Source organism: Hyla sarda, chromosome 1 (genome assembly GCF_029499605.1).
Source record: "Hyla sarda isolate aHylSar1 chromosome 1, aHylSar1.hap1, whole genome shotgun sequence".
Classification (NCBI taxonomy): Eukaryota; Metazoa; Chordata; class Amphibia; order Anura; family Hylidae; genus Hyla; species Hyla sarda.
In genome coordinates, this window is record NC_079189.1 from 226,313,885 (window position 1) to 226,331,500 (window position 17,616).

Genomic DNA, 17,616 nt, shown 5'->3' on the forward strand with positions numbered 1-17,616 from the left:
CTGGCTGAATATAATTTGGAGACAAGTTTATGTCACAGAACAATATTACTGGTTTCCTATCATGTGATTGCACTAACTTACCTCATATTGCCTGTGAGTTCTGAAAACTTTTTGCAGATAATAGCAATCTAACAGATCTTATTTCATTGTTTACATGTATGAAAAATAAACTAAAGAAGCCCTCTGATTGTTTGCTATGGGCAATTGGTAACAATTCACCCTGCACAGGTTTTTGATGAATTGACTCCAGAGTGTTCACAACAGAAATTGGGCTTCAGCATTCTTACTGTTTAATTTATAGTAATGGGTTTGTTTATTGATGCATGTAAACAATAACATAAGAACTGTTTGGTTGCTAATGGCAACTGATCATATCTTCATCTGCACAGGTTTTTATAACTCACTGCCAATTGGAGAGGCAAGCTAGTGCAATCACATGAATGAACACTAGTAATATTGTTCTGTGCTATAAAATTGTATTTGTGAAGCGTGTTTCAGAGTGTTGGTCCCGGCCTCTTAAAGGGGCTAGAACAATGATGGCGAACCTTTTTGAGCCTGAGTGTCCAAACCGTAATGCACGCCAACTTTTTTTCCCTCAAAGTGCCAGCGCAGCAATATAAATCAGAATACTGAGGTTTGAGTTTAGAAAAAACAACTCCTACAGTTGTCATAACTAATTAACATCTTTTGTTTTAAAAAAGAACACAACAACTGTGCTATGTGTTTGAGAGGTGCTGTGTGGGGGTCTGCTGTGTTTATGTAGGTGTGTGGGGGGATGGGGTGCTGTGTGGGGTAGGTGCTGTGTGTGTGTGGGGGGGGGGGGGGGGGTAGGGGTTCTCTGTGTGTGTGTGTGGGGGGGGGGGGGGTTAGGGGCGCTGCAGGTTATTTTTAATACATTTAGAAATGCTCATTTATTTTTTTTTTAACAGTTATCCCCCCCCCTCCTCTCTTCTTCTTACCTTTGGAGAAGGAGGGGGAGGACACAGTCATATGATGGGGAATATAGACTCAGAGGCACCAGCAATATGAGGGGTACTGCTATATGAAATTCATGTAGCCCATGTCCCCCCTCATACAGCCACTGTCCCCCTCTCATACAGCCACATTCCCCCCTCATACAGCCACTGTCCCCCCTCATACAGCCACTGTCCCACTCATACAGCCACTGTCCCCCCTCATACAGTCCCTGTCCCCCTCATACAGTCCCTGTCCCCCCATACAGCCCATGTTCCCCCTCATACACTCCATGTCCCCCCTCATATAGCCCATGTTCCCCTTCATACAGTCCCTGTCCCCCCCTCATACACTCCCTGTCCCCCCTCATACAGTCCCATGTTCCCCCGAATACACTCCCTGTCCCCCCTCATACACTCCCTGCCCCCCCTAATACACTCCCTGCCCCCCCCCTCATACAGCCCATGTTCCCCCTCATACACTCCATCCCCCTCATACAGCCCCTGTGCCCCCTCATAGAGCCCATGTTCCCCCTCATACAGTCCCTGTCCTCCCCCTCATACAGTCCCATGTTCCCCCTCATACACTCCCTGTCCCCCCTCATACAGCCCACTACCTTCATACAACTAATCCTCTCCTTCTCATTATTAAATATTTCAATATATCAAGTGGGGAGGAATAATCTTAATTCTCCCTCCCCATTTCAGGTACCTGGCCTGCACTCTGTTACTTCCTCTCACGCGGCTCCTGCTTTACTATAGAGCGCTGGGAGGAAGTGACTTCCTGCCAGCTCTAAGCACTGCTGGGAGAAAGCCACAGGACTGTACGGGAGCCGGCATCCACCGCAGGGCTGTGAAAGTGAAATGCTGTGCCGAGCCGCTGCGTGATGCCGGGCAGAGCCACCGTGGGAAGCCAGGCCGAGCTGCTGCATGAGCCGGTGACCGGTTAACCAAGTAATTGCCAGATTTGTTCAGATGGCGAACTATGGCCGCGTGCCCACAGACGGGGCTCGGCGTGCCATAGGTTCGCCATCACTGGGCTAGAACATGGCAGCCATATTAAAAAAGTTATCATGACTTAACTTTCTCACAATACATAGCATGTGGGTCCAATGGTATAACATGTAAGGCTCATAACAACATGATGCTGTCAGCATGCACATTTTGTTAGTTTATTTTCATCTAAAATATTCTCATTTAAGATAATAATGGGATATCAGATACATTTTTTTGGGTCATAACTACCACATTTGATTTTAGATGTATATAGCATTTAATGAATGTAATTTAAAAAGTGTAATTAATTATTATTATTTTTTTATTTTAGAAAAGATGGCAGAAAAAATTAAGGCTGTGGAAGAGTATCAGAAGTTACGCAAAGAACTGCAAGATGGTATTTGTATTCCAAATAAATTATATATATATATATATATACATATATATATATATATATATATATATATAAAGACAAGAGAGGGGAGAGCACTCTAAGGGCATATATCACCTGGACTGGAGTGCGGCCAAACCCCGGGTACCTATCTTCGTATCTCCTGCGGGGTGCACACATACAAGCATCAAGTATCGGAAATATGCAATAAAGAAAAACGTAGGTGCACTCACCACTTGGCGGAGACAACTGCATGTCGGGGTCCGGTTCACGGGGAGCTGGGTATCAGCATAGGCACAGGAAGTGTGGCACTCGGAGGCTACGTCGCAATTTCGCACGTAAGTGCGTGCTTCTTCTGGCCTCTCGGGCGGAATAAGCACGCACTTACGTGCAAAACTGCCGGCGTAGCCTCCGAGCGCCACACTTCCTGCGCCTATGCTGATACCCAGTGAACCGGACTCCGACATGCAGTTGTCTCCGCCGAGCGGTGAGTGCACCTATGTTTTTCTTTATTGACTATATTTAAAAATTTGACAGATTAATTGGCATAACACACGTGGCAGATATACTGTAGATTTTCCAAAGGGCAAAGGGTCTCCAAATATAAGAGGAGAGAACTAGTAAGGTGCTATCTTACTGTTACCACTTTTGTTTCCAAAAACAAACAAAGATGTCGATTTTAATTTTAAACTTTTTCTGTAGGAATTTTAACAGAAAAGTTTGAGATCTTTTATCTGACTTACCTAGTACATCTGCGATGTCAAAATGCAAAGGTATTTCAATTATCATCCAGACATATCCAAAATGTTGTCATTAAGTTAGCATTAATGTAATGGATACCTTATGTAATTAAGACACTTATTTTCTAGTAATCTTTTCCTGTTAACTTTTCCATAAATTGTATATGGAATTAGCTTCATCTGTCTTCAATATACAATGTTTTATTATGGCCCATTGTAATTTTAAACCCCAAAGAACATGCAAAGCTTGTGATAGTCCAGCTCTGGATAAGTAAATGATTTTAATCTACAAGGATCATTTCAAACTAGAGATGAGCGAACTTACAGTAAATTTGATTTGTCACGAACTTCTCGGCTCGGCAGTTGATGTCTTTTCCTGCATAAATGAGTTCAGCTTTCAGGTGCTCCGGTGGGCTGGAAAAGGTGGATACAGTCCTAGGAAAGAGTCTCCTAGGACTGCATCCACCTTTTCCAGCCCACCGGAGCACCTGAAAGCTGAACTAATTTATGCAGGATAAAGTCATCAACTGCCGAGCCGAGAAGTTCCTGACGAATCGAATTTACTGTAAGTTCGCTCATCTCTATTTCAAACACCAGAAAAATACAAATTGTTATGTGAAGTTTATGCCCTTCCCAAAAGTCAGTACGGGATTGTACAACATGTTATGCAGTATTTGTGACCTGTCAGGGCTGCTCCCTTTTTGTAGATTGTGTATATTATGTTGTGGGCCATGTAGAGGCTATTGTCTTTTATATACACTATGAATTCGAATCTCTGACAGTATTTAAAAAAAATGTTTCCCTTAGATGCTGCAGAAATATTTGCTGAAATGAAGAAGGCACAGCAACACACACCACAGGTGAAAAATAAACGATTCCCTTTCATGCAAGGCAAAGAGACGTTTTTGATTTTGAAAGTTAATTTATTTTTAACTAACACTTGTGTTATTATTTAAAGTATGATATTAACATATTAAATGAAATCCTCCCACAAAAACATTTGTAAGGCAAATATTTGAAATGATGAAAATTTTTACATTTAGCTATAGCAATTAATCATATTACTCCTCAGTGTATCACCAATGTCCCCCCAAAAATTATTTGTTACTATATTTAACCATGCAAATCCTGTATTTCTCTGCAAAATTTTAATGTATATGTTGTTGTTTTTATTGTCACAGAAAAAGATTGTTCCAATGACATGGAAAATATGATAAAATGGTGTTAGAGGAAGAGCCGCAACAATATTTAATGAAACCAACAGATGCATATGATGAAGTAATTGAAATGGCGATACAGCGGTTGTAAGGGTCACGGCAGGTGGTCCCCCTGGGCCTGTGTGGATGATGACGTGAGCCGTGCCAGGGAGCGGAGACTAAGGTGCCACTGGTTTTCACCATAGCCCGCCGCAAAGCGGGATGGTCTTCCTGTGGCAGGCAGCTCCCAGGTCACTACCCCTGGCATGACCGTCCACACAGGTTTCTGGGATGTAGAGTGGAACACCACTTAATTAAACAAATAAGGCTTGATTAAAACATAACTTTTACTTAATTCGATAAGAAGTTGATAATCATGAGGGGGTACAGAGATGTCAGCAGAGAGTTCCAGAAAAATTAGGCATGTATACATGGCTAAAAAATTGGGTATTTTTGCAGCCGCAGCTGTAGCAGCGCCCAGAAAAATATGCATAAAAAATGCAGCACCAGAGGCCAGAAAAATTAGGCATGTACACATGGCTGAAAAGTAAGAACAAGCGCATATCCAAGAGTCCAGAAGACTTTATAATGCAGGACAGAGAAACAGACAAAGAAATTATTTTCTAAATAAAATTTTTTATCAAATAAAGAAACAGAGTTAATCCCTCTCTGTATTTTATTTTTGAAAATGTAAGTTTAAAAATCACACGCAACAAGCGTTCCTTGGTTTAATGGTTAGTACTCTGGAAAATTCAAGTTTAAATTATCAGAAATTCCAGAAGACTCTATGATGCAGGATGGTGAAAATCACAGAGAAATCCTTTTCCAAATAAAATTTTTCATCAAATCAAGATAAAAGCAGCGGCCAGAAAAATTGCAGCAGCAGAAAAAGTGCAGCACCAGAGGCCAGAAAAATTAGGCATGTACACATGGCTGAAATATAAGAACAAGCGCATATCCCAAAGTCCAGAAGACTCTATGATGCAGGACGGTGAAAATCACATAGAAATCCTTTTCAAAATAAAAATTTTCATCAAATCAAGATGAAAGCAGCGGCCAGAAAAATTGCAGCAGCAGAAAAGTGCAGCACCAGACGCAAGAAAAATTAGGCATGTAAACATGGCTGAAATATAAGAACAAGTGCATATCCAAGAGTCCAGAAGACTCTATAATGCAGGACAGAGAAACACACAAAGAAATTCTTTTATAAATAAAAATTTTCATCAAATAAAGAAACAGAGTTCTTCCCTCTCTGTATTTTACTTTTGAAAATTTAAGTGAAAAAAATCACACGCAACAAGCGTTCCTTTGTGTAATGGTTAGTACTCTTAAAAATTCAAGTTTAAATTATCTTAAAGTCCAGAAGACTCTATAATGCAGGACAGTGAAAAACACAAAGAAATCCTTTTCAAAAGTGCACCATGGCCGTGTAGGAACACCTGAAATGGCCACACACCTTCCTGGACTGCTCCAGGACATCCTGTAAGCCTGTGTACTTGAGCACAAAGCGTTGTAAAATCAGATTACACACATGTGCCATGCACGGCACATGTGTCAACTTGCCCAACCTCAATGCCGCCAACAAATTTGTTCCGTTGTCAAAAACCACCTTGCCGATCTCCAGTTGGTGCCGAGTCAGCTACTGGTCCACCTGTGCGTTCAAGGCAAGTCAACCCCAAGATGGCGTGACACTGCCGTATCCGGGATGTGGAATGGCACCTGGGGAGCTGGGGGGGGGGGTGCCGGTGATGTGGAGCAAGGCGCAGCAGTGGAAGAGGACTCGGCCGAGGAGGTTATGGAAGAGGATGGAGTAGGAGAAGTAGAGGAGGTGGCAGCAGGCCTGCCTGCAACTTGTGGCGGTGTCACCAACTCCTCTGCAGAGCCACGCATTCCATGCTTGGCAGCCGTCACCAGGTTTACCCAATGTGCAGTGTAGGTGATATACCTGCCCTGACCATGCTTTGCAGACCAGGTATCAGTGGTCAGATGGACCCTTGCCCCTACACTGTGTGCCAGACATGCCATAATTTCCTTTTGCACGATGGAGTAAAGGTTGGGGATTGCCTTTTGTGCAAAAAAAATTTGGCCGGGTACCTTCCAATGCGGTGTCCCAATGGCTACAAATTTTTTAAAGGCCTCAGACTCCACCAGCTTGTATGGTAAAAGCTGGCGGGCTAGCAGTTCCAACAAGCCAGCTGTCAGACGCCGGGCTAGGGGGTGACTTTGAGACATTGTCTTCTTGCACTCAAACATCTCCTTGACAGACACCTGACTGTGGGCAGATGAGCAGGAACTGCTCAAGGCGAGAGACAGAGAGGCGGATGGTTGAGAGGGGGCAAGGAGGGCAGCAGTGGTTGACCTTGCTGAAGATGCTGGACCAGGAGGAGGATGGCGGCTTTGGCTTTGTGTGCTGCTTGTACTGACATGTTGATCCCATAGGCGTTTGTGATGTGACATCATGTGCCTTCGCAAAGCAGTTGTGCCTAGGTGGGTGTTGGACTTCCCACGACTCAGTTTCTTCTGGCACAGGTTGCAAATGGCCTCGCTGTTGTCAGAGGCAGACACACAAAAAAAAATGCCACACTGCTGAGCTCTGCGATGACGGCATTCTGGTGGTGCCAACAGCATGCGTTGATTGGCGTCCCGTCTGGCTGACCCCGGGTGCCGATGCATGCTGTCTGACTGTGCCACTAGCTCCTTGCGACGACCTCCCCCTGCTTCCAACTCATCTCCTCCTCCTCTCTGTCTCCCCGTCTGACCTTTCCCCCTCTTCTTCTCTTCTAGCGGGCACCCACGTGGCATCCACGGACACATTGTCATCATCAACACCTTCACCGCTATCTGACACCTCAAGAAAGGAAGCAGCAGCGGGTACAACATCATCATCACACGGTACGTCCATGTGTGTAATGCTGCCTGACTGAGACATATCCCTGTTAACTACATCCTCTGGCAATAATGGTTGTGCATCACTCATGTCTTCAAACTGATGTGTAAATAACTCCTCTGACAGATCAAGTAAAGCTGCTGCTGTGGTGCTATTGTTGGTGGTGGTGGCAGGTGGGCAAGTGGTAGCATGAGAGGTGCCCGAAGCTAAGCTAGAGGAGGAGAAGAACGGTGCATCAAGGTTCCGAGCGGAAGCTGTAGTAGATTGGGTGTCTTGTGATAGCCAGTCAACTAAGTCCTCAGAACTTTGGGGGTTCAGGGTACGTGGCCTCTGAACATTGGCCATTCTAGGGCCAAAGGGAATTCCAGCACCATGACGGCCCCTGCGGGGTAGCCTTCCTCTGCCTGTCATTTTTTTGGTTAAATTTGCACAACTGTCACACCAAATGTGATGTGCACTAGGGTGACACAATTTGCCCTGCAGGCAAAAAAACTGGTAACTTTGACGTGAACTGACAGTGACGACTGGTTTTATTTAACAGCCAAAAAAGTTTTTTATTTTTTTTATTTGCACAACTGTCACACCAAATGTGATTTGCACTAATGTGACAATGAGCAAAAAGCTTGCCAGCGGAGTTCCCTTTTTAAGCAGTGGTCCCCAACCAGGGTGCCTCCAGCTGTTGCAAAACACACGGACTGATATATTTCAGCCCTTTCAATACTGTAGTAGTTTGTTGCTTTAAAGAAAAAAAAGCTTGCCAGCGGAGTTCCCCTTTTATGCAGTGGTCCCCAACCAGGGTGCCTCCAGCTGTGGCAAAACACACGGACTGATATATTTCAGCCCTTTGAATATAGTAGTAGTTAGTTGCTTTAAAGAAAAAAAGCTTGTCAAAGTTGTCTACTGTTTGGTGTACTGTACTAAATTCTTTGCTGTTTTGATGTATGAATTGCGCAATATAAATTTAGAACTGTTCTTTATTTTGCTCAAAGCCTACTTTTTGATAGACTTGTGCCCTAGAAAATTTTTCGTTTCGCTTCGTTTCATTTTTTCGGTTCGGCAATATTTTCGGATTTTTCGGAGCTGTAGTACCTGCATTAATAGACATATAGCGAGTGTAACTTCTGACACCCGCTGCGATCTGTCTATTAATGCAGGTACTACAGCTCCCAGCATGGAGCAGAGTGTACTCCATGTTGGGAGTAGTAGTACTTGTAGTAAAGGAAAGATCACTGCGGGTATCACTCATGACGCCCGCTGCGATGCTCTTGTATAATGTATGGATGCGGCGGCCGCTCTCCTATGGTCCCCTGCATGGCCATATGTATACACATATTCCTATTTCTCACAGAGAGCTGTGATTGGCTGGAACCATCTGGCCAATCACAGCTCTGCGGGAAATATGAATATGTGTATATATACGTGAGTGCAGGGGACCATAGAAGAGCTGCCGCTGCATCTATACATTATACAAGAGGATCGCAAGGGACCCCGGCGATCTGTCAATTAGTACAGGTAACTACTACTTCCATCATGGGACAGTGTGTTCAATGCTGGGAGTAGTTATACTACCTAAAAAATGTAAAGAAAAAGTGAAAAACACGTACATACTACATTTTTATTATTGTCGGCTACATTTTTAGTGCTTTACCCGCTCACATAAATTGATCCCTGTTTAAAAATTTATAAACATTTCATAATAAAAAAGAAACATTTCCTTAGATACAATTTTTTCCATCACTACTGTATCTTTTTTATTATTTTTTTGTTATTAGAATTAATTCTGTACGTTCGTTTACAGATAACGAATGCATTCATTATTTTACTATTCGTATTATCGTGGCTATTCGGGAATGTTCTAAATATGTTTTCGTGCATTCGGATCGGTCCAAATGCCCGAAAACGGTAAAATTCGGTCAATTAGACATTCGTGCCGAACCGAATTGCACATGTCTACTTTTTGATGCACACCTAGACCACTTAGTAGGACAGGTACTAAAGTGTCAGATGCTAGAGCACAAAAATTAAAACAAACTATGTTGCTCACTGTTTTCTAGAAGTGCCCATAATTTATCCAGTCCTTTCCACTTTTTTGTAAATTATTGGAAACTGTGCAAACAATACACCAATCAAACAGGAGTAAAATATATCAACTACCTTACAACAACATTGATAAATGTCCCCCCAAAATTCGACCCTTTATAATGCTTTTTGAATCATTATGTAGGGAATAATCTGATGATTGGTTGCTGGACACATTGCTGGAAAACAGTCCTAGTGGTAATGGCTCATAAGGTGCAGAGCCGGGAGGCGCAGAACGAAATGCACATTAAGTCTCATGCAGCTACCTTGGATTTGCTGGGAAGGCAGATCTCCAAACAAGAGGCTCAGCTAAAAGTCTATGAACAGAAAGTGTCCGAGATGGAGCTACTGAGTAAAGACAATGAGCAGATGAGACAACAACTGCTGTCCCTGGAAGATACTGTCAATAACTTGACAGAATTGCTAGAAAGAGAGAAGATGAACTCCTCTAAACTCAAGAGTGAGCAGCAGAAAAACTTAAAGCTGGAAGGGGACATGAAGGTCCTAAAAGAAGGCAGTGACCAGGCTGCAGCAGAACTGCACAAAGAGAAACTTGCCGTTGGGAGACTTGAAGCGCAAATTGCTCAGTTGTATGAAGAACTCAGAATGAAAACCGAGAGTCTGCAGAAGAAGCTGCTGGAGATGGAAATGCCTCCTCAAAAAGTGTCAGAGTCTGAGCGAAGGGCTCAAGAAACAAAGCAGCTGAAGCAAGTCTCACAAGAAGCTCCGGAGTCTGGATGCAGAGTCTGTGATCAGAAAAATAAAGGCGGTACAGACTTGGATGGTCGGGGCCAGCAAAGCTCACACTACAGTCCAGCCTTTGGTGAGAGAAGGCAGAGGCCTGAAAGGACTACCTTGTTTGCAGCCAGTGTCCAGGGCGTTGCCTTGAGCAACATGAAGAAGGTAGGAGGCTCCAAGGAAGCCTTTGGGACACCAGTTGTGAAGAACAGTTTCTATAAAGTGAAGCTGAAAGTTCCTAAAGACTTACAGCAGATGTGCGTAAAGGAATCGGCTCATAAAGACTTTTCAAAGGCAGTGGAAGCCTTTTCGGTGTCTTATGACTCAGAGAATGCTCAGCTGGTCATCTTGTCTGACAATGAAGTTACCATTAAGAGGGTGAACATGTTGGGTAACATCCATTTCCAAAATCTTCGTACAAAATTGTCTGTGATATCGAGAATCAAAGAAGCCAGAAAGAATCTGGAAAGCTTATGTCTGTCAGTGTCTAGATTCCATGTGCAGTTTGATGTACGAAAAGACTTGATGCGCTCAGTAATCGGCACTCGTGGCACAAATATACAACAAGCAAGGAGAATCCCTGGGGTGACTGCTGTTATTCTTGATAAAGATACATGTACGTGTCATGTGTATGGTGAGAACCAAAATGCTGTGAAGAAGGCAAGAAGTTACCTGGAGTTGGCGGAGGTGGTAATGTGGGTTCCCCGAAACTTGGTGGGAAAAGTCATTGGGAAGAAAGGAAGGCACATTCAGAAGATTGTCGACCAGTCAGCGGTTGTTAGAGTGAGAGTTGAGAGTAATAAGAAGAGCTCCCAAGACGAGGGAATGGTCCCCTTTGTATTCCTGGGCACAAAGGACAGTGTTACTAAAGCAACCATTCTACTGGACTTCCACCTCAAAAGGTTGAAGAAAGTGGACCAACTTCAGCTAACTCGACCAAAGAGAAGGACAGATGCATGGCCGTGTGTGCACTGTCTTTTGAAGACAAGTGCTCATCCCCGGTGGTCTGAGCAGAGGGGGGAGGGGGGGGGGGATATGTGACAGTGTGGCAAGGAAAGGGTGCATTTCCCACACTGATCCTGCAGAAATCTCCACCTGTGGACTAATCAATGAGGCAGCAGAAAGGGGAAGGGTCCTTAAAAGCAAGAGAAACAGAATAATCTGGGCTCTCCCCTAGACAGAAGTGGCTGTTAGAGGGGGGAGACACAGTGTCCAGTGCCAGGCGGGCACAGCAAGGGCTGCTGAGGACACAAGCGTGGACTCCCGGAGTGAGAGACGCGGCTCCTGTAACATATAGCAGGTGGCTGTACGAATGGGACTTTATGTTCAAATGTGAACTGTGTCTTATAAGGCTGCAGGACTTATTGTGTTTAAACTGACAGGGAAAAGCCCATCAGTTATTAGTCAGGGCATGCTACATGTGTAGTGAGTGGCTAGGCGGCCTAGGAGTTATTTTTATGTTTTGTTTATTTTATTTATCCTGCACCCCGTTTAATAAACCTGGTGAGGAGCCAGAATTGCAGAAAGGACTTGCTGTTTGCCGGTTTATTGTGGAAAAACGTGTCCTTTGGCTACGGCAAAGGACGAACCCAGAGTGAAACCCTTTACAATTGTGAAATAAAAATTAATCTTGGAATACCCCTTTATGGTTCCATGTTGGGTTTTATGTCACGTACCTCAAAGGTAATTAATCTTTATACATTTTCTTTATTTTTAATTAATTTATTTTTTCGATTATCCATTTTATCTGATTTTTTTTAAATAAAGATAAAAATGTTAGAGAATGTTGAAATAGAAGATGCTTATGTTCCAATGTTCCCATATAAACACATGTATATACAAATTACATTTTTACAGAGAAAAAGGCTTACAGTCGACTAGTATGTATACTATCCAAATTACAAAGAATAACCTCTTGTCAAAAAATAGGGTAAAATAGTGTGATAGTGTTTTCCAGTCTACCTATAAATTGATTACCCAGATCCGTGTAGATGTTGAAGAAACGTACCGCAAACCTAGATTATTGCAATGTACATTTAACTGTGCTTGTTTTATCTCTGAATACTACATGTATGGATACACCTTAATAAAATGGGAATGGTTGATGATATTAACTTCCTGTTTGTGGCACATTGGTATATGTGAGGGGGGGGGGAAACTTTTCCAGATGGGTGGTGACCATGGTGGTCATTTTGAAGTCAGCCATTTTGAATCCAACTTTAGTTTTTTCAATAAGAAGAGGGTCATGTGACACATCAAACTTATTGGGAATTTCACAAGAAAAACAATGATGTGCTTGGTTTTAACGTAACTTTTTCCTTTCATGAGTTATTTACAAGTTTCTGACCACTTATAAAATGTGGGAAAAAAAAATATATATAAAATATATAAAAACCAGTCCTCTAAAGCACTAGGGGTATGAAAAAAGAAAATGAGTGAATACCCCTATTCACTCATTTTCTTTCTTTCTTTTTTCATACCCCTAGTGCTTTAGAGGACTGGTTTTTATATATTTTATATATATATTTTTTTTCCTATATTAGATTAGGCCCCTTGGGTGGGGGTACCACCTTTAACCTCAAGCACTATACTCTCTCTATATCATAAGTGAGCTACACATTATTATCTTTTCACTTATAAAATGTGTTCAATGTGCTGCCCATTGTGTTGGATTGTCAATGCAACCCTCTTCTCCCACTCTTCACACACTGATAGCAACACCGCAGGAGAAATGCTAGCACAGGCTTCCAGTATCTGTAGTTTCAGGTGCTGCACATCTCGTATCTTCACAGCATAGACAATTGCCTTCATATGACCCCAAAGATAAAAGTCTAAGGGGGTCAGATCGGGAGACCTTGGGAGCCATTCAACTGGCCCACGACGACCAATCCACTTTCCAGGAAACTGTTCATCTAGGAATGCTCGGACCTGACACCCATAATGTGGTGGTGCACCATCTTGCTGGAAAAACTCAGGGAACGTGCCAGCTTCAGTGCATAAGGAGGGAAACACATAATCATGTAGCAATTTCACCTATCCAGTGGACTTGAGGTTTCCATTGATAAAGAATGGTCCCACTATCTTTGTACCCCATATACCACACCATACCATCAATTTTTGTGTTCCAACAGTCTTGGAGGGATCTATCCAATGGGAGTTAGTGTCAGACGAATAGCGGTGGTTTTGTTTGTTAACTTCACCATTCACATAAAAGTTTCCCTCATCACTGAACAAAATCTTCAGCGTAAACTGAGGGTCCTGTTCCAATTTTTGTTTTGCCCATTCTGCAGCACCTGAAACTACGGATACTGGAAGCCTGTGCTAGCATTTCTCCTGCGGTGTTGCTATCAGTTTGTGAAGAGTGGGAGAAGAGGGTTGCATTGACAATCCAACACAATGGGCAGCACATTGAACACATTTTATAAGTGGTCAGAAACTTGTAAATAACTCATGAAAGAATAAAGTTACATTAAAACCAAGCACATCAATGTTTTTCTTGTGAAATTCCCAATAAATTTGATGTGTCACGTGACCCTCTTCCTATTGAAAAAACAAAAGTTAGATTCAAAATGGCCGACTTCAAAATGGTAGTCATGGTCACCACACATCCTGAAAAGTTTCCCCCCTCACATATACTAATGTGCCACAAACAGGAAGTTAATATCCCCAACCATTCCCATTTTATTAAGGTGTATCCATATAAATGGCCCACCCTGTATATCCAACTGTCACACCATCTATCATTTCACGTTGGCACTGACACACTTATGAATAGTCATTTCCTCAGTGAGTGGGGATACACAAAAGGCAACTATCTCACTTGACTAATTGAAATCAATGAGATATGCCCCGGGTCTTGAGGGGATACGGGAGGGCTCGGTCATCCCTCCTCACAGCTGAATTTATTTACTGTATGTTGTAAATGTACTGTGAACCCACCTTACAATTATCAAAAATTAAATTTGTATTTCTAATAATGTTGGTTTAACATTTTTTTTTTCAAACAGAAAGTTTACTTAAGATAAGTTGATATTTTAACATTAATAGATAATATGTTGTTGATTACTTGTTTTATGTTTGTGGTACAGAATTAAGCTTGTCAAATTTCTTGAAAATAACAAGATAGTCATGAAGACTCGTCTGTTTGGGTACCATTTTGCCTCAGTTATCAGCCACGACTCTGTACCCGTTACTGAAAACAAATTTGCAATTCACTCATCCCTCTCAGCAATCTCTACACTCATTCAGCCTAAAAACCTTCCTCTCTCCTACCTAATCCTAAACTCCCTCAGACAATTCTTCCTCATACCAAACTGACTCTCAGCCTGCATATGCGAAATAGAAAGTGAACAACATGTGTTACAGAGCCTATATAGCATAGCCAATATTGAACAGCATGTCTAGCTGAGCCTGTATAGCATAGCCGACACTATACAGGGGTTTTCAATTCAATGTTTCACTGTCATCAGTGTGTATCATCCCATATATTTTGTTTTTAAAAATACCTTTCTTCACGATCGTAATAAACATCCATACCGGTTAGGTTATACAAGCTGTGCTGTGTTGGCTCTGCTATACAACAGGTAGATTATCCAGAGGTCCGGCGCTGAATAATCTGAGGTGTGAGCGAGCCTTTTTTTCCGGAAGGTGGAGAGAGTAAGGAGTTTAGGCTCAACCAATATGTAGATGGTTGTGAGTGACGAGTGAGTTGTGACTTAGGTTTGATTGACGGGACATAGTAGTGGCACATGACTGTATATGTTATGAAATCCACAACGTACTATACACATAGATAGAGATTTAAATAAATCTATAAAAATGCTAATAAATATTCGTGTTTTTTCCTGCTTCCATGCAGGGCTAGTAGTACAATTGTAAAGCATCAATTTATCGTTGGTTTTACTGTGGAATAAAAGCTAAAATCATGATTGCCCTAATGTTTTATATGATGTATTTCATGAATTGTGTATTATTTACTGTATGTATTCATTGTGTAAATGCCAATTTTAATTAAATATATAATTCATTATATCCATTTCAGAATATTGATTTAAGTAGTCAAGAAACTCCAGGAGTACAAAAAAAGTCTGTGAATGAGGCTTGTGCTGCTACTCCACCTGCAACTTTGATCCCCCCTGGTAAGTATTTATTTAAATTTCTTTATTTCTTAATTTTTTTCTAAAGTTTTAATGAATTTATGAAAAAAATTTAAATTGCAGAATATATGCCTTGTGTGCCCTATGTGGATGCAGATCAAATTAAATACCACCCTAATAAGGTGATTGGCAGTGGTTCATTTGGTTCCGTATCCATTGGATCCTATCAAGGAACACCTGCTCCTATAAAAAGAATTTAGATGACTGAACACAATTGTGATATCATGCACGAAATCCTGGTTTGTTTGTAAGTATATGTTCATTTTTAATTGCTTTTTTTTTTAAATTTAGAAACACTGTAGTTGCATGCTACTTTTTAAAAAGGGCCACAGTTAACACGCTTTAACATTCCATGTATTTCCAGAAGACTATCTCATCCAAACATAATTCGTTTTATGGCAGCTGATAAAAGTGAATCTTTTCTACTAATTGCCAAAGAATATATACATGGGGCAAGTCTTGACAAAGTTCTGCATTCTTCTGAAACCACCCTGAAGGTATTTTTTTTTCTTTCTTTTTTCATATTAATAATTTACCTACTGTTTACTTATCCAATTTAATTACATTTATGGGTAACTTACCATTTTTTTGTTTTCGAATAGTAAGTCATTATAAAAAATTTTGTGTAGCTTGACCCTGAAGTAAAATATATGTGGCTTTTGAAATGTCCTTGGCCGTGGAATACATTTACTCTAAGAACACCTCCAACATTCTTGTGAGTTTAAAAACATTTTTTGGGTATATTTATTTATTTTTATCATGCTTTTCCAGGGTTTTGAGTCTAGTTGTTTTAATAATATTTTCAATTTTTAATTGTGGGGTTAATAATTTTTAGTAAGATGAAAAAAAATTATGGAGACATTAAAGGAAACCTGTCACTAGTGTCACCAGCACTAACCGACAGGTAGTGCAGGTGACACTGATGACAACGGTGTCTTGCTCTGTGCACCGGCTTGGGGAATGGGCGGAGCTTACTGACGTAACCGCTGCTGTTCCAACAGAGAGCAGCAGCGGTGAGGTCACTAAGCTCCGCCCATGCCCCAAGCTGGTGCCCAGAGCGAAGATACCGGAGAAGATTACAGGAGAGCCACACCACGGACCGGTACAAGGGGAGTACCGTTGTCATCAGTGTCACCTGCACTACCTGTCAGTACTGAAAGGCTAGTGCAGGTGATACTGAGGACAGGTTTCCTTTAATGAAAAACAGGGTAGAGTAAAAGTTGATCATAGCAACCTACCTTGTTTAATTTTCTTACACCATTTTAAAAAGTACATAACAAATCTTGTTTCTGTGGGCTACTGTTTAACATAAACTCTGTTCAACCTTTCTAAAATATGTACTCAAAGTCTCTGATTTACATAATGACAATATTGAAAAGGCAGAACATTTCTTGACATGGAAATGTGTTTACTTAATTACTGAATCTTCGGAACTCTGTGTTAACAGCCTCTACTCTGCATAAGCAAAGAAATGCTCGTCATTTGTAAGGATGAGCCATAATATTTTACGTAACTGACCTATTAATTTATCATCAGTAATTCCCATTTTTTTTTTCCAACAATATACCTCTAGCTATTGTTATTGTGAGTTAACATTGTGTGATTTTAGGATACAATCATGAAGAGTTTGGGTCTACATCTTAAATAACTGAAATATTGTAATTTAAGGATCTTTAGCAAACGTAATAACTCATTTATTTTTCTCCTTTGACAGATTGAAGAAACAAGTAAGAAAGCTTATCTGACTGACTGGGGTCTGGCAAACATTTGGGATTCTGTGCTCCTGAACAGAGGAAGTAGAATATCCGAAGTGTTCAGTGGACCTCTAGGAGGAACTACTATTTATATGGCTCCTGAATGTTTGATAAAATATGGAAATTGTACATTAAAGTCAGACATGTGGTCCCTTGGAATTACATTACTTGAATTGTTTACTAATAAAATCCCATGGCAAGTGAAACATTGTCAAGAGTTACATAGTCTGATGTACGAGGAATGTTTTCCTCATGCCATGGAACATTTAGAGTCTAAATATATGGACATAATTGGTAGCTGCTTTACGTACTCAACTAGTTCTAGGCTTACAGCAGGAAAGCTTGTTACTTTTTTAAAGACTGCAAATTTCATAGATTTGAAATAACACTATGGATTCTTGTGGTGAAGTTAGTTCAATACAAAAATGTACAAACATGAAAGATGGCAGCCAGCATTAATGACATTTCAACCTCATTTGTTTATCCCACCATTGCTGGCTTTACAGACGGCTAAATTGCCTAATAAGTTTTACCACTTTTTAGTCTATTATATTGATCCTGACAATTGTTATTAGCCATCCTATTTCAGGCTAATGCGTTATGCTGTATATTCCAGGGAGATGTTCCTGCTTGTGTGGCTGTTGAGGCTATGAATTTATTAATTTCTTTTTAACCTGGTCTTAATTGGTCCCGTGTCAAAGGAACTATACTTAGCAGGTAATACTG

General features: G+C 41.3%; 1 protein-coding gene across 1 annotated transcript; it reads left to right on the forward strand.

Moving 5' to 3' along the window:
• Nucleotides 1-15,275: 15,275 nt before the first annotated feature.
• LOC130356828 (uncharacterized) lies at nucleotides 15,276-17,276 on the forward strand. The gene is made up of 3 exons (XM_056558858.1): nucleotides 15,276-15,383; nucleotides 15,501-15,633; nucleotides 16,851-17,276. Exons 1-3 carry the CDS (start codon nucleotides 15,337-15,339, stop codon nucleotides 17,274-17,276), a joined length of 606 nt encoding a protein of 201 aa, XP_056414833.1. The 5' UTR covers nucleotides 15,276-15,336.
• Nucleotides 17,277-17,616: the final 340 nt, after the last annotated feature.